This window comes from Lepisma saccharinum, chromosome 30, assembly GCF_977018435.1.
Source record: "Lepisma saccharinum chromosome 30, izLepSacc3.1, whole genome shotgun sequence".
In the NCBI taxonomy this organism is placed as follows: domain Eukaryota; kingdom Metazoa; phylum Arthropoda; class Insecta; order Zygentoma; family Lepismatidae; genus Lepisma; species Lepisma saccharinum.
In genome coordinates, this window is record NC_139258.1 from 23,081,732 (window position 1) to 23,107,475 (window position 25,744).

A 25,744-nucleotide genomic window follows, 5' to 3' on the forward strand; every position below is an offset into this window, starting at 1 on the left:
TTATTGCTTGTGTAATTCTGCTGTTTCAGCTCTGCCACAACGACCAGTGTATTCCGATGGAAACCACCACCAACAACAATCTCCTTGCAACGAACTTCATTGCCTCAGACATCTTCATTTTGAATTGTTCGAACTGATAAAGCAACTGAACGGAGTTTTCTCCTTCCCTATTTTATCACACGTAATGTATATTATGTTTTCAGTCCAATTTGTATTTCACAGATTTATATTCGTAATTCCCTCCCAATCATTCTCATACACGATTGACACTAATGCATTTGTATACACATTTACCAGCATAGCGAGAATATATGTACTCGTACTAATGTCAAGCAGAACTTGTGCAGAGGTAAGTGTTGGCATTGTATTTGTTTGTCTGTGAAATGTGTTTAGAATGAACAAGAAGAAAGAGCACACAGTTGATCTATTTATATTATCGTGCATATGCTGTACGTTAAACTGTGAGGACATACCGTTGCAACTGATACATTATCAGCTCGAGTTATTACCAGTGCTTCCGTTGCAAACTTTAGATGATGACCAAGTCGATCCTTGACGATTACTTTGGCGTCACTGGGAGAGATTATCGACCCAATTTAGTACTGTTCTACGCTGTAACAGGAAACATTTTTTAATCAATATAATTGGCAGGTAATATTTTACCAACCAAGACACACCATAAAGCGATGCATTTCCGAGCACTGTTACTCTTTTCGAGACTGAGCTGCACATGTACAGGAAAATTGTCCGGCGTCTGCAAAGCTGTCATATATTGACAATTTCGAAACTATATTTACGAGGCGGTCCATAACCATAACTGCTTGTGACCGATGAACAACATTTTCTATGTTATAATTTTCATTCTCATCTCGACTACTTAAACTAGAAATTAGTACTTGGTTATAATATTGATGATGTTACATATACTCTTTGAGAAAACTACAACTATTAACTCTACCACAATTAACAACTTAACTAAAACTTTAAAACAATGAAGATTGAGGAAAGTATTTTGAGTCGTCGCGAGAAGTGTGTTTCGGAAGCTAGGACGTAACACCCTCTTCTCAAGCAATTAATCTTTCACGAAGTCGAGTAGGGGAGATTAATAAGAGCACAACTCAATCATTTTAAAAGTTTCGAGGATTACGTCAAACGATCCAACTTCAATTTCTTATATTTAGTGTTCAAGGATACAAAAGTAATAAGTCACTTCCGATTTGAGTTTGTCATGATTGCTCCTCTATAATGGCGATTTCCCGTAGTTCATTATTCGGTAATGAATTTAATGTGCATTTTATTTCTTCTTTTTCCTTATTAAAAACGTGTTTATTTTTTTACTCCCCCCATTACGTTCAGAGTTGGTTGTTGTTTTCATATCTGCCAAATATTTCGTTCCAAGAAAACCGACCTTCTTTCATCTTCAGGTCATGTTTGTTTATTCCACCCTTTCAGGAGGTTCATATTTGTCCAACGCTAATATGACTTGCTGGGTAAGCAATCCAAAGTAAAGGTCGTACGGAGTCCCATCAGGAAGAATAAAAACTTACAGGTCGTAATGAGAGATTTATCAAAAGAGGAAAGAAAGACATTAGACCACAGAGCCGTCTTCAAACGCCATTTCCCCATCAATTTGCCTGCTTCAGCAAATTCAACAAACAATAATTTCCGTTTTTCAAAAGAAATGCGATCTCATCTAGTTATTGTGCATAATTTTTTGAGGTCTGGGGTTATTATCTACGTATAAACGTCGCTTGCTCGATTTTTCTCTTTCTAATTTGATTATTTTATTTATTCACGTTTTACATCTTGGAATAATCGCGGCAGTAAAGATGAATGATGGAATAATGCCTTAACCAGAGTTCGAGGGTTGGATCTCGATTCTGGCTCTGAAACTGGCTTTCCTCTTCTCTACAGAGTAAATCGGGCTTTAACATTCCCGGCCATTTGCTCCTAAAAATCTCCAGTCTTTGCTTTTACTAATTTCTAGTCTTTTCCATGTCAGTGGTGGACATTTTGATCCAGCCTTCCTCAACCTCGCTCTAACCCTGTATTTAATATGTGTTATCTTTAGTTGTAACAAGCTTTTGCTTCGACTCCTGATGCTCTACTCTTACCTCCAAAGATTGTTTGTATAAATCAATTTAAGAAAATGAGTTCTGTCTAATAGACACCACTATATTGAGTAGTGACCCTGGGTGTTGGGAAAGCTTAGTTGTTACTTGAATTATAATCCAGACGTAGGATATATACATAGCTCAAAAGAATAAGGGGAACATTTTGTCAACAACCTCTTGACCACACCATTGATATATTATAGTTACTATTTGGCAGATCATGTAACTGACAATGATGTCTGTCCTAACTAAGTAACATTTGTTAGCTACCGCCTCTGTAATCTTATGGAACTTTGCGAGCGAAATATGAAGCGACACGTGTCAATTGGAAACAATTCTTCAGAAATAAATGACACATTTTGCACGAAATTTACACGACAAGCTACACATTCCGCCTGCATGTCACTCGGATTAGGCCTCAGTCAATTAGTCGTACATGCGCAGTAAGTGCTTTTTAATATAAATTTCGTACGAAAGTGACACGCAATATGTGTCAATTGAGGATTTCACCTTCCAAATGGAGAGTAGTTAAGGGATAGCTTTAGCACTCTTGTGCAGCCTGACATGTCGCTGCGGTGGAAAACGTTGCCGCTGATTGGTTCGTTCCCAACTGACGTGTGGCTTATCGCTTCGGTGTGAAATCTCCCTTAGAGACTGAAGAGGACTGCGTTGCATTATCACTTCGGTCTGGAAGTTAACTTAGTGACCCAGATGAAAGTCTGGAGACAATGAAAATAAAGTGGTCGCCTGCGTGCTGTGTGCACTACGCTTGTTCTCTGGCCGATTGCTTTGACAGAATTTGTCATTTCGTGGGTTACATTCTGCTACATACATAGAATAAGGCAAACAAGACATGCGGACTGTCGTCTAAGTTAAGGAGAGCTGCATATACTATATCGCGAAGCTCTTGACATTACACATTTAGGCGTTCATCCACTGTTACATCGCTTCAGGTAAACGTGTTTTCTCTAACATACAAAACGTTTGGTGTTATTTTCTAATTGTTTTTGTCTCAAAAGTATAGAAAATATATTTTACTCCTCTCGTATCTTACATTTTGGGCATGAACCTTGATATTTCTAATTTTGCTCATTTCCAGAGAAAGTAGCAAAATGCTTCTCTTCGTCCACATTATAAAAACAACATAAGGATAGAAATTAACATGCTATTACACTATAGTTAGACAAAATTAATAAAGAAACTGTACAATTGTGGACAGTTTTGTGGGATTTATGAATAGGTTGTAATTCCCAAAAATTATCTTGCAGGCCACCGTGACGGAGTGGTTCGCACAGCACGCTACAATGCCAGGTGTCCAGGGTTTGAAACCTGTCATGGATGTTCTTTGTGAGAGTCCCTTCATCAATTTCATCATGTCATCAGTCATCCTCATCTTCGCGGTTAGCCAAAAGTAACAGATAATCGAGGTGAAATAAACCAAATCAATCAATCAACCAAAGAATATGTTTGAATGTAATCTCCTAATCATCATAAGCCTAATTTACACAAACTATTTTGTTTGTTTGATAAATATGAATTTTTTACATTTATTTCAAAAGTCGAGACGACATGAGTATAATCCCTTCGAGAACGAGAAGGAATTGTATCAGTCACCGAGTTCTAGTCCTGGCCTGGGCATACCTTTCTGTAGGCATGTTCATAAATTTGATCCAATCATCGACCATTCTCATACTTTATATTGACATAGGGAGGCAGCAAAGCGATGCAAGATAAGGATAATAAAATACAAAACTGGAATGTATACACTGAGACAGGTCTCGTCTTAGTACAATCTTTACATGAAGGTTCCTTTTTATTATCCTGTTCACCGATGTCATTCCTCATCTTCGAGATTGACAAATAGGAAGAAGAGTAGCGGTAAATAAACGAAATTAAAAACATACGAAAATACCAATTTATGGAAAAAATATAATGTTAAAACAATAGATTCCAAGTGCAAATATGTCTAATTTCAAATTGGCAACAGTAATTGGATCACCAGGTGAATAATTGATAATAGTGGTACTCTCTCACTGACAGTGTTGATAGAAATACATTTAACTTAATTACACAACAAAAAATATATGGGCAATTCTTGTATGACGGAATTAGCTCTTGGACAGCTATGTAATTACATATTTCCCTCATACGATTACATATATAGTACAATATATGACTTGTCGTGCTATGTATTGACACAATGTAGTACAACTTCCAGCTTGCGAAAAAAATATTTGGATATACTAGGCAGATAATTGTTTAAAATCCGTTTGACGGAATTACCTTCATGAAAACCATCTTAGCAGGTGCATAGACATTTTCCAATTTCTGTGAATTATGAACTTTTGTCTGAAATATTAATATTGGGAAAAATAGTTCAAAGCATGATCATCATGCAAGGACACAACTGATTTTTTTGTAATCTGATACTTATTTTTATCCCAAACCGTGTGTGACGGAATTACCATTTGTCCAAATACACTATCCACCTGTAATTGTCATCGATTGATTGATTAAGTTAGTGTTTTAAATTCACTTTATGCACAATAAGGCTAATCGGGACTGGACCTAAAATTTAAAGTGGGATCCGAACCATCCATCGGATATTGATCCCGGGACCCCTTGATTACAAGAAGATGACCATACCATTAAGCTGTCGGGGTATTTAATTGCGTTGTTTTCAAAATAATATAATGCAGTCCAACTGAAAATTGATTTTAATGATCGTACTGTAATACAATATTGGTCTTCTGAACAATGCAATAACAGTATGACAAATATTTAGTATTAGGTAAGAGAGAATCAAAAAATAAACCAAAATTCTCACTTTTTGAAACGAAATCTGCATATTCGGAAACTATATTGGCATAAGTATTTGCATAGGTCTAAGTTTGAATTACTGGACTGTCAAAAACATATCGGGCACGCTGTTCAAAAACAAACATTTCTGTTTGTTGGGTTCTTGTTAAACAATCTCCTTCAGTCAACTGGCAAAGAAATTCTATGGCATGAGAGTCAAGCTAAATAATGTTTCTGAGAATATTATTATATATTTTCAAACATGTATGTTTGGTTGAAGTGGCTACCTGAGAAGAATTTGACACCTTGGATTGCAGGGTACAATGAAAATACTTCCTGCAAAATCAATTCCAAAAATCAATGACAACAAATTATATGGCGAGATAGCACTTAAGAGCCTAATTGATGGTCTCTATTGCTGCTTGGAATGTCCATAGCACCTTACTGCCATTCGGTTATCTTCCCTTAATCTTATCAGTTGTCTTATGCTTCCTCTTCAATCGCTTCCGTCCATGGTATTTCTTTTTCATTTTATCATAAAAACCTATTTTCTACCTTCTCTGCCTACTTTTGCATTGACGTTCAGCACCTTTCTTAGTCATTATACTCCAATAATGTCCGAAAGTGAGTTAGCAATATACCTATAGTAATCTAACATTATGATACATCACAGACACCATGTGGAGCAATTTGCAGATATCACTGGTAATTCCATCACACACAGAAGGTAATTCCGCCACAGTGATGTACAGCTATTCTCTGAACATTGCTGCACATGTGAGTATTGCCAAAACCTTCCTTTGCAGGAAACGTTTTACTTCCGTGTATCATTAACCCACGTTTTTATGAGAAAAAAACTGAAAAATTGTGACGTAATTACCATTTTGCCTTATGTATTAAAAGACGTGTATATCTCAGTTTACATACACACAATAACGTAATACTAAATACACCAATTTGTTCTTTTAGACCACATTAATCGTACCGTACGTACATTAGTTCCTTCCTGCCATATACTGTGAGTTCGTGAATCGTTCAAATGCGCAATTAACATATCATGCAATGTATATTGCGGCAATCTTGAAAAATACTGTTTCTAACCACCTGTCGTATTGTTTTTAATGAAACAACGGCATGTTCCATTAACTACAAGTATAACTCTTATACTCTTGTATGATATCATCTTCCTTTTTATCTACAAAGCTTTTCAGTTTTTGGACTGGAGGTTGACATTTCCCGTGGAATTGAACGTATGTATTTAACTCTGTTAGTACAAGAAATGGTAATTCCTTCGCGTGTAGCTTAGGAGGCGATCGTATGGTTCTCTGGGGCCAAATGAGGTTTATCTGGAATGGTAAGCTGTATCAAGATCACCAAATAGGTCATCACTGTGGCAGCGACCTGCGAGGAAGAAATGACATCGTTTAATACATGATATCATTAATAAAACTCATCGCACAACTCGTCAGCAACGACTTCGTTAAGGCTCACCCTTTGATGCATCACACCGCAGAAACAAAATTATGTTTCGCTCTACCATTAACAGGATAGTCAATCGATGTCTGAAAACTTGATTTATGCCTTGTCCGGGGCCTCATTATTACCTAACTTACTCACAAGTTTATTTTCCGTGCAAGATTTCTTCTCATTATTGTATGCTTACGTGCGAATGTTACTCTATATGGGCCCTATTTGGTGTTTTTAACTTTCCGTTTGTTACGTGATGCATCAAGTGGACTTAATTTCCACATCCACATCTGAGGCTCCAGATAAGGCATGGAATGCAGGTTTTCAGAGGAGACTTCTGAAATTGTCCAGAAATACTGTCCTTATCTTGATGCTTCGGAGAGAGTGGCCTAAGCATGCACTTATGAGAACGTTGGTCCATAAGTGAGAGTGCTATTTTATTGCTTACGTGCATCACGAACATTTAGTATCAGAACGGATTGTCGATGCTCATTCCGAATTATTGCCTAGCTTTGGAGTAAACAAATCTGACTCAAAGGTATTATAATAAGCTTAGTTGACCAGAGCTCTCCGAGACCACAATAGACTGTTCGGTATCTTCTCGCTACAAGGTAACCAACAGCTAAAATCAACGTGCTTTCCGTTCTAATGCTACATGTCGATCGTTTATAACAAAATTATAGGCCTACACCAAAGTTATATCTGTCAGAATATTCAACGAACATTTTAAGACATTTGTTGTAAATTAATTTCAAAGTCTTTGATTTTCTTTAATTTTCAGAAACTAAAGACATTTCAACGGGAATTTCCTCCTTTCATTTGTTGAATTTACGTGGCAGGTGACGTCAAAAGTTTGGTAGTATCTTATGGAAAATTACGTTAAATTTAATATGTTAGGTGTTCAAAAATAAAATATTTTTATAAAGAGGATTAGCTACTTCATGATAAGAACTTTCTCAAATGTATAACGAAGGCGCCAGGATGAATTCACTTCTGTAAATTTCACCTTTTCTTTGTGTATTTGGTCCTGGTGTAAAAGCATTTGCTTCAAGCCAATGTAGACAAATGATCTGTTGTCTAAGCAGTTTTTACCTTGCCTCACACGCAATGATTCTTAAAATTTTGTTTCTTTGTACGTATAAAAACAATACGCCAGTTCCGATACATACAGTCAAATGCCAAATTATCAATCAATAAGGTAGCGTCCAAAATGCTTTCGATTAAAGTTAAATGACGTTTCAAATTTTTAAATGACTGGCAAGCAATTCAACGATTCAGAAATATTCCCTTTTGATACAATGCTTAAAAAGTGAGAACACACATTTTAGTACTTACAGAATGTAGCAACGTAGAATCAAGCGGAATACCACAAGTAGTCAGTCGAACTTTTGTCAGCCTCAACTCCGAAACGAAGATTTCTAACTTCAAGAAATTTAAGAAAAAAACATTAAAGAATCATACTCAGGTTTGTATTTCAATATAATTTTTTTTGCATAATTATCTTACTTTATCACTTAGGTAGCAGCAGCATCTACATGTAGCCTTATTAATCTAAACCAAATAATCAGAATATGTTCTTGTTAAAAACATCATGTAAGTATGCATATGTCCTTAAATGAACTATATTTGCGAAATGTCATGAATACCTTATAGTGACTAACATTTACACAAGAGAAACAAAAAAGAAAAATGAAATTTTAGTTCATGATTCACTTTTATTACCTCCTCTCTGATGTGAACATCCATGTCACTTCTGATAATCCTGTGCACTATTAATGCAGTTGAGTTTGCCTAGAAAGTTAAGAGTCACTTAATTAATTTGCAATATAGTGATTTCGGTTTTCTATTTCATAGAAAAATGTAACGAAAATATTATAATTTAGATTTTTGTTAAGTGTAATTTCCTTTTAAATATAGAAGAGACGTCGTTCTCTCCTAGCTTTGAGAATTTTATCACATGTAAACCTCATAAGTTACAAGATAACGATACATATTCACTAGAAATGTTGGAACGTTGAGAAAATAGCAAATTGGGACGACTATCTATGTAAAGGTGTTTATAGGTCATGTTACATGTGAATTGGGCAATAAGTGTGCTGTTCCTCTCCAAAGCAAACACATGTGTAATTCGTACAGAACTCCAGACATAAAGATATCTATAATTGAAGGGAGACTGTTGAGGATAGAATAAACAAATGAACAAGGATTTTCACCTGTTTTGAAATACTGAAAGGTATATCCTGACTAGCTGAACTGGCATAATGGGAGTTAATATTGACATGTCCGCAATATTTCGCGTCTCGCACAAAAGGCGAACTAAGATAAATCAGAGGAAGAACATGCGGCACAAAATATCCAACAAGTGGGCCAAGAGAGGAAGCTTCTCGATCACGTCACAGATTTCATAATGTACATTTCGCAGTGTGCAAATTTTTTCGCAGTGGAGTGGTTTGATAGCAACAACCGTCGAAATTATCTTTCCAGAAGGAACATGGCTGCTTCCGCATTCGCTAGAGGATTAGGAATTGAAAATTTCTGTATTGAGTTCTTGTAGATGTTGGTCCATTAACCAACACAAATGGAGGAAGACCACGTCTATAACAAACATGTCTGCAAACAGAGCGTGCAAACATTCATTGCTTGTGATAACAACGTAGGTCATGTTTGGATAATCGAGATATAAAGCTGTTATATAGGGGAGAGTCCAATACAGCAAGCTAAATGTAATATAGATTGAGAAGCTTCGTGTTATCTTTGCATAGGTTCGTGTTGAACACGAGATGTACTTGAATACTGAAAATTGCTTTTACGACTTCAGGAATTCAGAAACAAGATCTGAAGGAGAAGTAAAGTAGCAAAAAATCCTCTGAGCTGAAAAAAGGACATTTACAAACATTCTATTCTCCTTTACATTAGTCGACTTCAAAAAGTTAGATGCAATTGGGTAGTATACAAGACCTACAAAAATGACGACCCTAGTAACAAGCACTACGATATTTCGCAACGTCTCCATTACAAAACTTCTGCAGAATTCTCTTTTAGTCTGTTCTGCAGTTATTGTAGGCATAAAACTCCAGAAACGCAGACAACGACAGATGAGGTAAAGTACAGTGGAAACTCCATCGTGCTTCACTTTCATGTTGCCCTTCAATATAGAGAAGCAACATAACACAAAAGATATATCCCTCCTGCACTTGAGATTAACAAAGAATTTCTCGTGAGCACACCAATAATTAAGAAAGGCTTGTTCCCACAAATTTGAGGAATCAGATTTAAACCGAGATCATTACGTTAAACAATTAACAATGTACATGGTGTTTTGGTTTTGTAACGTTACACAAAACACAATGAACCTTCATTGTGAAATGCGTAAATATTCTTATACACTACGAGCAACATCAATGGATATGTATTGTCAACCTAAGTGTTATTAGTTAAAACCTCATGCGTTACAAGATGTCTCCAGTTGTTGCACATTCTAGAACAAAGATTCGCAAAAAGGATTCATTGTAAGCGTGTTTAAAAAATTACAACAATTTGTTTTCGACTATAAATATTCTTTAGAAATATTGAAACGTTCAGAAAAACACATGAATAACAAAAAGGGACGAATATCTATGTAAAACTGTTTCAAGGCCATGCTACAAGTAAACTGGATAATAGGTGTGTACTTCCTCTCCAATGCAAACGCTGTTCGAATTCGTACACAACTGGAAACTTCAACATATCCATAATTGTAGGGACATTGTTGAGTTTAAAATAAACAATTGAACATAAATTCTCACCTGTCTTGATGTACTGGAAGGTATCATTACCAAGAACAACATCCTGACTAGCTCAACTGACATAATAACTGTGAAAAATAGCATCTGCGGAATGTTTTGCGTTCCACTTAAAATACGAAGTAAGGTAAATGAGAGGAGAAACATGCTGCACAAAATTTCCAACAAGTGGGCCAAAAGAGGAACTTCAAATATGTTGTTTAGCTTCTCGATTACGACCCCGATTTCATAATGTAAATTTCGGAGTGTGCAAATTCTCTCGCAGCGGAGTGTTTTGCAAGGAACAACCGTCGAAATTATCTTTCCAGAAGGAACATGACTGCTTCCGCATTTGCTAGAAGGTGGTAAAAGTTGGAACTTGTCTCCTGCCGAATTGGATATTTCTCTATTGAGCTCTTGGAGAAGTTCATCCAGCAACCAACACAAATGGAGGAAAGCTACGTCCATAACGAACATGTCGACATTGAGAATTGTCAAACATACATTACCTACGGCAACAACATAAGTCATGCTAGGATAATCGAGGTATGAAGCTGATATATAGAGGAGAATCTCATACAGTAAGCTAAATGTAATATAGATCGAGAAGCTTCGTGTTATCTTTGCATAGGTTTGTGTTGAACACGAGATGTACTTGCCAATGCTGAAAATTGCTTTTACGACATCAGGAATTCCGAAACATGGTCTGAATGAAAAGTAAAGAGATGATAAGTAGCAAATAATTCTCTGAGCTCCAAAGAAGACAGTTATAAACATATTATTCTCCTTTACATTATCCAACTCGAAATAGTTGATACCTATTGAGTGGTATAGAAGACCTACTAAAACCACAACCCTAGTGACAAGCACTACGATATTTCTCAACGTTTCCGTTACAAAACTTCTGCAGAATTCTGTTTTAGTCTGTTCTGCAGTTTCTCCAGCCATAAAACTCCAGAAACGCAGAGAACGACAGATGGGGAAGAGTACAGTGGCAATCCCATCATGCTTCACGTTCATGTTGCCATCCAATATAAAGAAGCAGAACAAGACAAATATTTCCCCTCGTGTGTCTTCTCCTGATGCCACTAAAGAATTAAGGAACGATCATTTAATTTTCTTAAATGTTTCTTCCTACAAATTGAAAAATTAGATTGAAATTTGGATCAATACATTAAACAATGAAGGATGTATAGGATGTATTTGTTTTGGAGCGGCACACAAAACACAATAAAACTTCATTGCAAAATGAATCACTATTTTTATCCACAACGAGCAACATCAATCCATAAGTATTGTTAATATTGCTGTTATGATGGAAATATAAATGCGACTACCTCTGTGGTTACTGGTTAACACAACTCGTTACGAAGGAAGGAATTCCACATCATTGTTAGTGTCCCATCAATTACTCTTAAAACCCTACCAAATAATTTGTATTTAGCCTTAGCCACCGCGGCTAATTAATTGGAATAATATATATAATATACTTAAATGGAACACATCAGACTTAAAATATCTCCTGCAACACGGTGCACTTTCAGTGCTAGAAGACGACATGTCTACTCAAAGCAATTGGAAAGTCTGTAATAATTCCGTCTCAACTTCGTTTTTAATCTACTAGGTCATTCAAATATGACCGGGACTGATTTTTTCCCCCAAATACTTTATTGTCAAGTACTTATATTTTCACATGTCACCCTTCAAGGTACTCCCCTCCAAATCTCTTCGGTTGGCTGCGTATTCTCTCCCGAAAACTGCCGATGACGGCGTCATTATCCGCAAGCCGCATGCCTTCCAAGTCTGATTTAAGCCTTCCAAACAGGTTGAAATCACTTGGGGCCAAATCTGAACTGTATGGTGGGTATGGCATAAGATTCCATTTCAATTTGCTGAGGATTTCTATAGTTGTTTTGGCTGTATGAGGCCGGGCATTGTCTTGAAGGAGGGCTACCCGCTTTCCACCCCTCTTCCGCTTGGATCGGATCTTTTCCTTCACTTTAATAAGCTGCAGTAACTGTTCTGATATCTTTAAGAAAGTCTACATGGATAACCCCCTGCCAGTAAAAAAAAAACAAAAAAAAAAAACGTTGCCATTACTTTTCCTACCGAACGGTTCTGGGAGAACCAGCATACTGCCACTCACGTGATGACTTCTGAAACGCGGGAATAAAGTAGTGAACCCACGTTTCATCGGTTGTCACTATGGACTTCAAAAATGCATCTCCTATTTTCTACACTATGTATTACCAACACTGATGCAAATTCTTTGAAGGTGATGCACCTATCCTCACGAATAACCTCATTAGCCCGGTCAATGTTTGTCGGGGGGACGGATGTTTGCGGCCGATGATCATGCAGTTCATTCTCTCCTCTCTGAAGTACTTACACCACTCAAACACAGGGTTCGGGAGAGACACTCTTCCCCATATTGTTGTTTGATTCTCTGCAAAATTTCAGATGGCTGGACATTTTCTCCAACGAGAAATTTGATCACAATGCGTTGTTCCATGCTCCGCGGCACCTTTTGTACGCTCATCACTCTCGCAATACTCAGACACGACTGAGCAGGTTCTGACCTGCGCGGGAGGGAGGGTGGGGATTGCGCCTCTATTCTTCCAATGACGCACAACTGCTGCGCATGGGAGCTTGTTTGAAAAAAAAAAAAAAAAAAGAAGTCAGTCCCGGTCATATTTGAATGACCTAGTGTTTACTAGCCTCTTGTTAATTTACGACTGCCATTTTCACTGCATTATGACGAATACAGAAACATGCAAATCTACACTTTAAAATCTCACCCTAAACTTCTTTCCAGTTTTAGGTTTTTTGTGTGTTGTCATTTAAATTAGTTGGTCTCATACATTTAAAGGACTTGCCTGGCGACGTAGTAGTAACGTTGTCGCCTTGTATTCACGAGGTCTTGTGTTTTATATCAAGTGGAGATACATAGAAGTTCGGATCCCCATTAGCTTATCTGTGCATAAAAATGGAATTAAAAACCAAACTCAAACTTATACCGCTAGGTGATATAAAAAGAATTGCTAGTCACTAGGGAGCGGATGTTGATGAAATGTCATATTTTTTCTGATATCTCGGACACGATGCCCATTAAATATACACAATATTACACTTGGTCTAGAACCCAAAAATTAATTTTAAAGTGACATTTTTTTCAGGTTTTAGGTTATTTTCCCCGATTTTCGACATTTTCCCGTCATTTTTCGCAATATTCGGCGTATTGTTTAGTCATATTTTTTCACTTCTTTCATTTAGGGAATATTCTTGAGTCTTTTCACCAAGGTGAATTAATGCATTTTACACCAATTCACTCAGTGTATACGATTTTTTTCATTAAATTGTTTTAAAATTATTCGGTTGTTTCCATTGGAAATCCTCGTTTCATATTTTAATTGAATGTGCATGTGGTATCATTTGGTGCCTTTTTTTTGAAAGCCAGATTGCTTTTCGTTTAATTTCCCTTTCCTTTCAATTTTAAACCTGAAACCAAGAAATTTAATGGTCATTTTATGCATTTTTACGTCATTTTTTCACATTTTTTTAGGACATTCTATAGGTCATATACCTATATTTTTTAGGTCATCAACTTCCGGTTTCTACTACTCGTTACGCAGCGAAGGTGTACAGCCTTCTTGTTCTTGTATATCAACATTTCAAACAAACTTCAGCCCACCATATCTGCATGGCCTCCCTCGTCCCGTCCCTCGCGTCGGGAGGTCTTTCTAACTCGACTGCGTATTGTACAAAGCCGTCTCACCCATGGTCACTTGTTGCAAAGGCTAAACCCTCCAATGTATCATGTCTGTGATCTTGTTTTAAGTGTTCGGCATATTCTTCTTGAATATGCAGTTGCCGACTTTGCTTTCCACAGGCAGACTTTTCATCTTCCCTACTGTTTGTCATCCCTGCTGGGAGATGACGATAGTATTTTAAGAAATGTGTATAGCTTTATACGAGGAGCTGGTCTCTCCCACTATCTGTGAGTAAGTTTTTAGTGTATTCTTACTTTTTAATGTGTTGTCTTGGTCTTGTGCAGGTCCCTTTACAACCTTGCACTTGTACCCTGTCTCAAGGGGCTTCTTACACCTCTTGTTTTAAACTTTTAAGAAGTTATGTATGCGAAGAAAGACTACAGCATCAGCAAATCTGTGTTGTACTGCCATATATTGAAAGCATTCGAAACTATCTTATCCATTCTCCCATAACTGCTAGCAAATCATTTTCATGGTTTCCATGGTACATAGGATTGGCATTCTTTATATTTCAAAATATGATCTCAAAGTTTTTACGATTTGTTCGATTTGAAGTTGTAACAATTTGTTCCAACTAAAATTTATATATCGCTGTAACATTGATATTAATTGGAGAAATACACAACCATTTATTTTACCAATTTAATATCCTAACTAAAACGTTCAATATTTTATGATATTAAACATACAAAACAAGATTTGGTGTGAAGATACATTAAATGGTATTGTATTGACAAAATCATTCTATTGTTGGGCACTAGTCTGAAAAAAATCGATGCAGTTTTTTTAAAATATAAATTTCACGTGACATCAATTGTTCCTTTGAAATGTAATAAGCTTGATGAAAACTTAATGTACGCCAAGACAATACTAATTAGCAAGCATAACATAAACTACTTAAAGACTGTAAACGACGGTAATGTTTGATATTTGATTTGCCATCAATGTTTCGTAGATATTGCATAGGAAAAATCTGTGGCAATTTCGTCGCAATTGGATTCTAATCAAGCTAATAGCCAGTCATTCAATTTAGTTCCATCAGCTTTGAAGCTATGTTCCTTGCTAACAAATGTGTTAGGCTCAACTAGAAATTTTACCACTGTGTTGAAATTCTTTGAGTAACATGCCTTTCAACACTGTTCGATCTCACATGAGTGTATCATCAAGCTTTGCAATCCTTAAATTTGTTTCTAAAGTGTTTGGCCTCATGCCGCTACGTGATGAGAAGCCAATTTCTGGTCATGAGGCTGAGTTTTCACCTATAATTGTTGGATACAGCCTTATTGTGAATGTAGCTCTATATTTTCCCTATTTTTTTGTTCTTTGCTATACTTTCGCTAACGTTAGAAAGTCTGAGGACGTGTTTCAATTGTTCTTGTCCATATTACCTTTAACTACTACTTTCTTTGGGACTCTGTTCTTTATTATTAAATCATCTCAGAATATTCATGATATTCTAACGAAACTCTCACATAGTACAACATATTTATTAGGTGACTTAGCAAGCTTTCCTAGCAAACTGAAAACGGCAATACGTTTGCAGTTAGCAATCAGTGTGCTTATTCATTTTATACCCTCTGTACCATATATATTAGAATTCCCTTTCATCATTGTAGTCCTTCATTTCTTTGGCAACTTGTTAATGAACATACAGCATATTGTAATTGAAATCTGGTTCGTTAATATTTTGCACATTGTAAAGTGGAATTTTTGCTTGTTGAACTCTGCTGTTTCAGCTCTGCCACAACGACCAGTGTATTCCGATGGAAACCACCACCAACAACAATCTCCTTGCAACGAACTTCATTGCCTCAGACATCTTCATTTTGAATTGTTCGAACTGATAAAGCAACTGAACGGAGTTTTCTCCTTTCCTATTTTATCACACGTGATGTATATTATGTTTTCAGTTCTACTTGTATTTCACAGATTTATATTCGTAATTCCCTCCCAATCATTCTCATACACGATTGACACTAATGCATTTGTATACACATTTACCAGCATAACGAGAATATATGTACTCGTACTAATGTCAAGCAGAACTTGTGCAGAGGTAAGTGTTGGCATTGTATTTGTTTGTCTGTGAAATGTGTTTAGAATGAACAAGAAGAAAGAGCACACAGTTGATGTATTTATATTATCGTGCATATACTGTACGACATACTGTTGCAACTGCTACATTATCAGCTCGAGTTATTACCAGTGCTTCTGTTGCAAACTTTACATGATGACCAAGTCGATCTTTGACGGTTACTTTTGACGTCATTGGGAGAGATTGTCGACCCAATTTAGTACTGTTCTACGCTGTAACAGGAAACATTTTTTAATCAATATAATTTGCAGCAAGTATTTTACCAACCAAAACACACCATAATGCGATGCATTTCCGAGCACTGTTATTCTTTTCGAGACTGAGCTGCACATGCACAGGAAAATTTCCCGTCTGCAAAGCTGTCATATACTGACAATTTCGAAACTATATTTACGAGGCGCCCCATAACTGCTTGTGACCGATCAACAACATTTTCTGTTAGAATTTTCATTCTCATATCGACTACTTAAACTAGAAATTAGTACTTGGTTATAATATTGATGCTGTTACATATACTCTTTGAGAAAACTACAACTATTAACTCTACCACAATTAACAACTTAACTAAAACTTTAAAATTGATGCGGCATTGAGCATGTAAAAAAAATTGGTGTGAAAACACAATAAATCTTACTGTTATTGCAATTTTTTCGGCACAACTATGTAAAATAAATGTTCTGTTTCTAAATGTCACTTTGCATCAATTCTTACTTTGAATTGTATTAAATTTAATAAAATCTTTAACGTGGACGTATGGGAGGGTGCTACGAAAAGTCTTTACGTCCTTACTACAAATGAAAATGTTAGAAAAGTGAGTCAAGATTGTAAATGACTTTTATGTGGTTAAAGTAAATATTGCATGGAAAAATCTATAGTAACCTACAGATTGCGTTCGATCAAAAACGTGCTAGTTACTTCTAAACTCACTAGTAGAAATTTTATTACTGAGTACAATGTCAATTAACATTAGATCTCACATAACCTTTCAATCAAGCTTGAAAATCCTGAAGTTCATTTCTAAAGTGCTTGGCCTAATGCCGTTACGTGATATCAACGTGATTTCTGATCATATATCTGAGTTCTCGCCTATAATTGTTATGTATAGCTTTGTTGTGCATGTAGTTCTCAATGTTCCTTACTTTTGTGATTTACTATATGGCTTTGAAACTGTTAAAAAATCTGAGGACGTGTTAAAAATGTTCCTGTTCTTAATCCCTTTCACTACTACTTTTATTGGAACTTTGTTCTTTGCTATCAAATCATCAAGGAATATACTTGATATTCTAGCAACACTTTCACACAGTACAGCTTATTTATCAAGTACATCAGCAAGCTTTCATAAGAAAAACTGAAAAGGGCAATATATATCAGCTAGTAACAGTTCTGATAGTTCATTTCATAGACTGTGTACCACATATTTCGAACTTCTCTAACCTCGTTTTAGACCTTCGTTTGCTTGATGATTAGCACTCAGCATATTGTGATAGAGGTCTGGTGTGTTAATATTTTACATATTATGGAACATAATTTCTGCATGTTCTGCAGTTTCAGCATTGCAACGACGACCAGATTCCACCGAAGGAAGACATCAGAAGCAACAATCTCCTTGCAACAAATTTCACTGCCTCAGACATCTCCATTTTGAATTGTTTCAACTGACGAAACGATTGAATGTAGCTTTCGCCTTCCCTATTTTATCACACGTGATTTACATTATGTTTTCAGTCTTATTTTTATTTTACAGATTTATATACTTAATTCCCTCTCAATCTTTCTAATTTACGATTGAAACCACTGCATTTGTGTTCACATTTGTCAACATAGCGAGAATATATGTTCTTGTACAAATGTCAAGCAAAACGTGTGCAGAGGTAAGGCTTCAGGAATGTATTTACCTATGACCTTTTTTTTTCAGATAAACAAAAAGTCATTGGGTTCGTGATTGTGTGATTGAAATTAAATAAATATAGTAGTATAGTAGAATATCTGGTACAACTGGAGAGTATTAGCACAGACAAATGTATTATCTTTGTCTGTAGTATTGGCATTGGCAACTTCGTGTGAGTCGTTCGCAAGAAAGAAAATTTGGTTTTGATCAAAAGAAAACAACAATTTCACATGCGAGTTTAAAACACAACATGTGTAGGATAATGTGACACCATATTTCTTTCGCGGTCACTATGTTCTTAACTGGCCTGTGATTTCGATGCCTCATTCATAGATGTTTAAAAAATTATATGCTCCGTAAAAAGATCTAATGCAATAGGCCGGTCTATGTGCTGTTTCAGCAGATCTTTCGGTGCGCGACTGCTGAGTGAACACTTGCACAGTCACAGCTTGGTAAAGCTGACTAAAGTGACTCATGAAATGAACTTTGATCTACAATACTTGCCATGTGTACAGTGCTTTACACCACGCTGCATGAGCTAAACAATTTCTCCCCAATATCTTTACCTACACAGGTCATGGCCAGCCACACATGTATCTAGAAATATATTTGAAGGGGGTGTTCAAACCAAGTGTTTCAGAATAATAATATAAAGGTTTAAATTAAATTATTATAATTATATTAAATTAAAACAACATTAATTAAAATATGTAAATTAATTGTTGTTGTTAATACATGAACAGGTAAGAAGCGATACGAGAATTGAGATAACAGCACGCGTGTAGTTAAGGTCGCAAAAAATTGTATAAAAACAACTGTCGTGGTAAGGAAATTAATTTCAAATAGATAAAGAATTGGATATTTATTGAACAACAAGAAAGGATGTTAGATCCAGTCGACGAAAGGTAAGCTTTCTGATTAATGTTCTATGCATATTAACATATGTAGCAGTGTTCATAAATCTTCTTTGGTGCTGTTCTCCAAAGCCGTTTGATCCAAATATAATCCTTATCTTCCAAAAGGTTTGGCAGAAATAAAAAAAACCGTCGACAATACAAGAAAATTATGGTTTTAACCGATGATTTGGCGGAACTAGAAATAATTGATTCAATATGCTCTTTGATTTTAACTTCTTTTTTTTTTTGTAACAGGCTAATTCAACTGGCGCTATTGTGCACAAACACATTCGAAGAGGCATTGCTCCTGATTTGAAGGAAGAGGTAACTAGACACAAGACAATTTTATTTGTTTCAGTAACAAGACAATAAAAAATTGCAAATTTCTGGTTCAAAATTTAAAGATGGTGCCAATTTATAGTTTTGGAAGTACTACCAGTAGTACATTTGTCTCTATGTCATCATTGATTGGAGTTATATCTGCTGCACTTGTACACTATTCAACACACACGACATATGTCATTTTAACAGGGGAAAGAATATTACTTTTATTTACTTTTGAGTAAACTAGAGATGTTGCCTCTAATACATGTAAAGCGTAATGAAATACTTATACTGACTTTACTTGAGCCTTTTAATGTAACAGTCTATGTTTTTGTTTCCTTACTTATTTACCTTACCCCGTGACGCTATAGGCCTTGATCCTAGTCCATTCTTCTATGATTGCAGCCTTCTGTCTCCATCGCTTCACTCCCAGCTGCCTTAGATCTCCCTCTGTATCCTCCAGCCACCTCTTCCTTCATTCTTCTACCTCCTGGTTTTCCGCAGAAAACTGTCTTCGCCGCTCTGCTCTCCTCCATCCTTTCCATGTGTCCAAGCCACTTTGACAGTCTTTTATTTATTTATTTATTGAAATTTCCAGTACAGCAGAAGCCATTTTAAACCGGAAAGAAACAACAGTAAAACAGTACACTAGTGTTAAAATGAACACACGAAACAAGATAAAATAAAATAAATAAAAAATAAATATAAACATAAACAAGTCGAAACAGTTCCAAGGTAAACAGATATGTTTCACAAAAGCATTACTTATATACAATTTTTTCTATGTTGGTGATAAAAGATGGATATGAACTGAATATATCGGTTTGGTTTGAGATGACATTGAACTGATTTGGTAGCCTATGAAATAGTGAACGTTGAATGAGTGAGAGTCTTGGAGTTACAGTGTGGAAAGTTTCCTTGCTCCGTGTTTTGTGTCTAGGCAGTCTGAGGGAGAGTTCGTGGAGTGGGATGCTGCATCTTAGGTTTCCATTAATGATCTTATGTAGTAATTTCATATCTGCAGCGTATCTACTTGATTCTGGAGTATTTATGTTTAAGTTTATAAGCAGATCTCTCTTTATTCTAGAATGGGGGACGCAAATGTTTTGAAGTAAATGGAAAGTGCTTTCGGGTTATGGATTTCGGTGAATCTGTAAAGTAAGCCTAGCTTACGCATTGCCTTTTTTGTGATAGTTGATATGTGATTATGGAAAGTTAGTTTAGAATCTATGAGGATACCTAGATCTCGGTGTTGTGCTTCTTTTGCTAGAGTGATGTCAGTGAGTGTATAATTACCTTCAAGAAGTAATTTTACTTTCAGTTACTAGGTCAGGTTTTCCATATAACCTCATTAGTTCTGCATTTGTTCGTATTCTCCATTCTGCAATCTTCCTCAGAACTTTTCTTTCCCAGGTGTTTACTGCTGTCTCATCTTTTCTTGTCATGTACGTACCAGCATTCTGTTCCGTATAGTACTGCGGAGCACTATTTCTTGTTCATTTCTTTCCGTGATCCTTGATCCTAGGTATTTAAATTCTGGCACTCTCTCAAAACTGGATAATTATATTTGACAAGAATTTCATTTTCTGGTTGTCTCGTTCTTGGCATAAGCATATGAAGGGTGTCTAAAAATATGGGACATTTTGAAATGGAAAATAATAGAAGATGAACTTCGAAGCAAGTGTATTCATGTAGATGAAAAGTACAGGGTATGCAATTAATTGTAAACATGTTATTCATTCACAAGATGGCCTTCATGTTTTGAAGATGACGTCTGGAAGTTGGCTACCGTTTGGCCAAACAACTGTCTTAATGTTTCAATTGCTTGTTTGTGAATGTCAGACGAGGCCCATTTTCATCTCAATGGCTTCATCAGTAAGCAAAATTTACGATATTGGGCCCTTGAAAACCCGCGTATACTGAATGAAGTTCCGTTACACGGCAACAAAGTGACTGTATGGAGTACAGTGTCATCGTCTGGCATCATGGGCCTTTTCCTTTTTAAGGTCGTTATTCTTATAATTCACTTTCACAGTTTATGCACGCTGTGCATCACTCCACTGCTTAATGATAACTGAATGGGATGGCACCTACTTCATGTTTCGTCTTCTTCTTTCTGATTCATTTTTCGCACGTTACGTGACGCCACATTACTCGCAGTGTTGTCAAGTTACGATTTTAAAAATCCCATAATTTTGAGACACCCTTTATTTTGTCTATCCTTGGTTAATTGTAAACCAACTTTTCTCCCTCGACTTTCTAGTTGTCTAAACTCTTCTGTAAAGGATCTTGTGGTTCTGCTAAAAATTAAAAACACGCGTCATTTTAAAAGAGCAAAAATTATTGCTGATATATTTTTGGGTAAACTTGACATGTTACATGAAAAGCATGATTAAATAGTTTATACTGGGTCTACTTGATCCTTGTAGTGCAACAATCTATTCTTTTTTCCAGCTCGAACTGTTCGCAGCTGAGCTCGACCACAGAAAGATCCAACTGACAGCTTGTAGAATGTTTCCTCTGGACATGACGTTGCTGCATTCCGTAAGTGTAAAATATCTTTACTTTTCTCATAAATGATACATATACACATGTATAGTATGTGTTTTCATCCCAGGTTGTGCACATACTAGAATATAAGTGGAACGCAGTTCTCATTTTCTATTTTAACGTATCATTTCTACTTCTTTAGTTTAATCGCAACGACGAGGATGTATGATGATTAAAGACTAGTTGGAAGAGCTTGTTTTCTGGACGGTATTCGAAGTCGGAACAGTTACGTTCTTCGTGTCAGTAGTTACTTTTTGAGGTGAGCATTGTAACTCCATTACTTTATCCAAATAACAGGCAACGAAATTAAAGAATTACTTTCACAGTTACTTTTATGTACGTATGTTTTAACACTAATAAACAAAATTATGCTTTACTTAAAAAATTGAAATACAATTTAATATCCATATATAAGCAAATTTTTGCCTGACGTGATTTTTCAAGAATAACGAGTTTTAAAATTTTCGAACCTCTGTATTTTAATGTTTATGCATATGGAGTTTATTGTAGTTTAAAGTTTAGCTAATGATCCGAAAAAAATAATCAAATGTTGCCAGTTAAACAATGTAATAACCTTCCAATAGATGTGAATTGAAGTACAAGCATAATGAAAATAGCAATGTAATGTAATATTTGAAGGATCTGTTATTGTAATTTTACGGTACAATTCAGTCAAGATGAAAAAGCACCCTTATGACACGGTCGCGTATGTCTATACATGTAAGAAATGCCAGCCTACGTGGCGGAGTGGTTACCACAACGCGCTACGACACCGAGAGACCCTGGCTCGAATCCCGGCCTGGGCAGGGGTTTTCTATATGTGTCCCTTCATAAAGTTCATCATATAATCACTCATCCTCATCTTCGCGATTAGCTCAAAGTGGCAGAAAAGCGAAATAAAAATACAGCAAATGAATCAATCAACCGTGTAAACAATCTCCATCTCAGAAATTACTAGAGCTAAGAGAAAAAATACTTGGGGTGAAGAGAGAGACCTTCAAAGCAGCAGCTCAAAGGCTAATAAACTACCTCAATCGGCCTGGACGTGGGAGACAACAATCAATCAATAGTGGTCTGTCGATAACGTGGAAACAAGCAAATATAAAGTACTAAAATTATATAGGATCTAAGAACTTACTAATGCTAGTTTCAGAGGACATAAATTATTTTAGCTCCTTTATCTCTGTATGGTGGGTTAAGCAATTGAAAATCAACAATGGATACATTTGCTGCGACACCAAAACCATTCGAGTTACAAATGTGAAATTTGTTGAGTTGAAAGAATTCCCTGTTAACATCAGCTTGGCGTGATACTCAATCAACTCGTTCGTTTTCCTGCCGTACCTTTCCCTATAAATACAACTAAGAATTTATTTGAACTAAGCGTTGAAGCTTTCCTGGAGACGTATGATGAACACCTTCTCTCCGTCTATCGACCACGTGAGTTCTGGAAAGGCTTCCAAAGATTTCGAGAGCTAACGTCACTTTCTACTGAAGATGACTTACTTGACTTAATTCCTGTTGCTCCTTTTGGAGCATATGACATCTGTGAAACTTCTCCATTTGGTCATGTTGACAGCCATCTTCTTAATTTCATTCCATGATATTCCTATTTCCAAGGCTTCTTCTTCAATTGATTTTATCCAGGTCTTCTAAGGTCGGCCACGTCTTCGGTTTCCCTAAGCATTCCAATATAATACAGAGTTCTCTATAGATCCAGCAGGTTTCCGAAGGGTATGTCCAATCCATTTCCATTCCTTTCTTTTTTATCTGGGTATCAATTAGTTGTTGGTTGGTGACTTCCCATAGGTCACTCCTGAAGACGAGAGTCCAAAGGTCGGGAACTTTTCCAGAACTCACCTGATCGATAGCCCGAGAGAATTTGTTAATAAGAATATATTTGTCAGAAAGACAAATTTAAAAAAAGACTCTAGTTATCTCTACTTCTTCATTCATCGAACCGCGAATGCTACAAAGATACGTAAAATTTTGTATAATCAAATTGGATGAAAATTTCTAATTAATTACTATATAAGTTATCTTCATTAACTGTTCGTTAAGAGTCCATAGCCGACAAACTGAGAATATGTTCTGATTCGTACTCTTGGAGGAAATTGCGTTACATAATAAATGCATATCCAATTTCTTAGTATAATATATGCAATGTGCCACCACTCGTAACTCCAGGGTATGGAGATCCGAATTGGCAACACACCGCTCCTTGCTCCGGCTGGTCAGTTGGGAGCACCAGTTCTCACCCAGAGATCGGGATTAAGACGATCCACCCTTCCTCCAGGAAGGAAACCACCGAATTGCGACACGTGACAGTAAATAAAATTCCAAATACTTTATAATTAAAATGTCCAAAATCTTTAATCACGAATCGGGCGCGTACATACTGATTCGCACAAGTTAAAAATTGTATTTTGTTGGGTCATGCAAGCTCGCAGTGATAGGCAACTTATTTAACACGAGAGTCCGCGCACCGCCTTTACAGTTAATAGCAAGACTTCAACTGCTACCTCAAGCGCGAGGCGCAGCATAACAAATTGTTCTATCTTACAATAATACAAACTCATAACATAAAATAACACAAGAAAAACTGATAATTTATATAACACATCAATTTTAATTAGCGATAGTAAGCTAAAGTTCAGGTTGGCAACAATTAAAAATGCCAACGTGGAAGTTTTTACATCGCCAAGAACACGAAGCGTGGGTCCCCCACTCCTTACATAAACAGCCAATAGGAAAACGATATTTTATTGAAAACGAGGGAGAAATACTTTGCTATAATATTACAATATTAAACTATATATAAATAACTAAACTGATTGTATCAAATAAATCATATTTGATCTTGCACATAAAAATGATTAAATAAAGATTTAGTTTATAACGAAGATAAATTACTTCAATCTTGTATGTTGTTGAACAAAAATCGATATTAAGAAGAAATGTAATTAATTTGTGCTTGAAAAACAATGAAAACGTTGCATATATTATTTGGGATAATTATTAGCCTATAAATTCTGAATAAATGTTGCAAAAATACGCGAATAATATAACATAAGATAAAACGTAAATATATACATGAATTATAAAAACAATTAAGTATAAATAATTTAATCCAAGTTCTTAACTTGAATGTAAACGAATAAGATAAATGCCAATATACCACTGAAATCTGCCTAACATGGCGGTCGTTACATATACCATTTTTGCATTTCAATAGCAGAATTGTCACATTCCCCCTTGAAACTAATACAGAAAATTATCACTCGCAGTCTATTTCATATTTTATGTGTGCTGTTTAGCAGAAAATATGTTTCTAATAATAGAGGAAAGCAATGTCCTTTCCACAGTCTGTATTCGAAACGCATGGATTTCATTGTGCGTGTATTACATATAGACCATTCTATGCACATAAAGATGCATACTATTATTGTGTACTGAAAGTCACTCGATTCCTTTTCCATTTCAAGTTTTCCAGGTTTGCGTGTATCAAAGCTGGCAGTTTGAGCTTTTACTTTTTCGTTTATGCAGTTAACTTGCTGCAAAGTTACAGAGGTTGACGAATACATCCACATATCTAAACGTAGTTATGAGTCAAGTGGTATTGATTTGTTTCTTATTTATTTTGCAGATGGCTGCGTGTATTATGACGTACGTAGTGATTTTGATACAGTTCTGCAATCCCGTGAAGAAAACAGATTGAACGACTTAGAAACCAGAAAGTGAAAAATAATATATTTTGGAGTGGCTAAGCTTGACTGTGCTGAAAGTTTTGAAAGCTATTTGACAATTGCGTGTCCTTATCGACTTGAAACAGTTTAACGGAACTTTCACATCGCACGTGATATTTACAATGTGTTTACTACAATTATTATTATCCTCACTCACTGTTATTTAATTATGTATTTAACAAAGGATTCTAAATAAAGCATTAGCCATTTTACATTGGAATGTAATGTAGGCTATTAACAAGAGAAAATAACAACAGAAGGTAAAATTACATGCGGTAAATTGACTCACAAATTTTTACAAAACATTCTAAAACGTGCTCTGTTTTCAACATAG

The 25,744-nt window shown here is 35.9% G+C and overlaps 1 protein-coding gene across 1 annotated transcript in view; it reads left to right on the top strand.

The window, feature by feature from the left end:
• LOC145981772 (putative gustatory receptor 28b) overlaps nt 1–25,443 on the top strand; it is a 202,617-nt gene extending 177,174 nt beyond the window's left edge. Inside the window, exons 4-5 of the mRNA XM_083115188.1 lie at nt 21,569–21,658; nt 25,311–25,443. Coding sequence (XP_082971314.1) covers nt 21,569–21,658; nt 25,311–25,382 — 162 coding nt within the window. The 3' untranslated portion in view covers nt 25,383–25,443. The remainder of the gene's footprint in view (nt 1–21,568; nt 21,659–25,310) is intronic.
• Nucleotides 25,444–25,744: the final 301 nt, after the last annotated feature.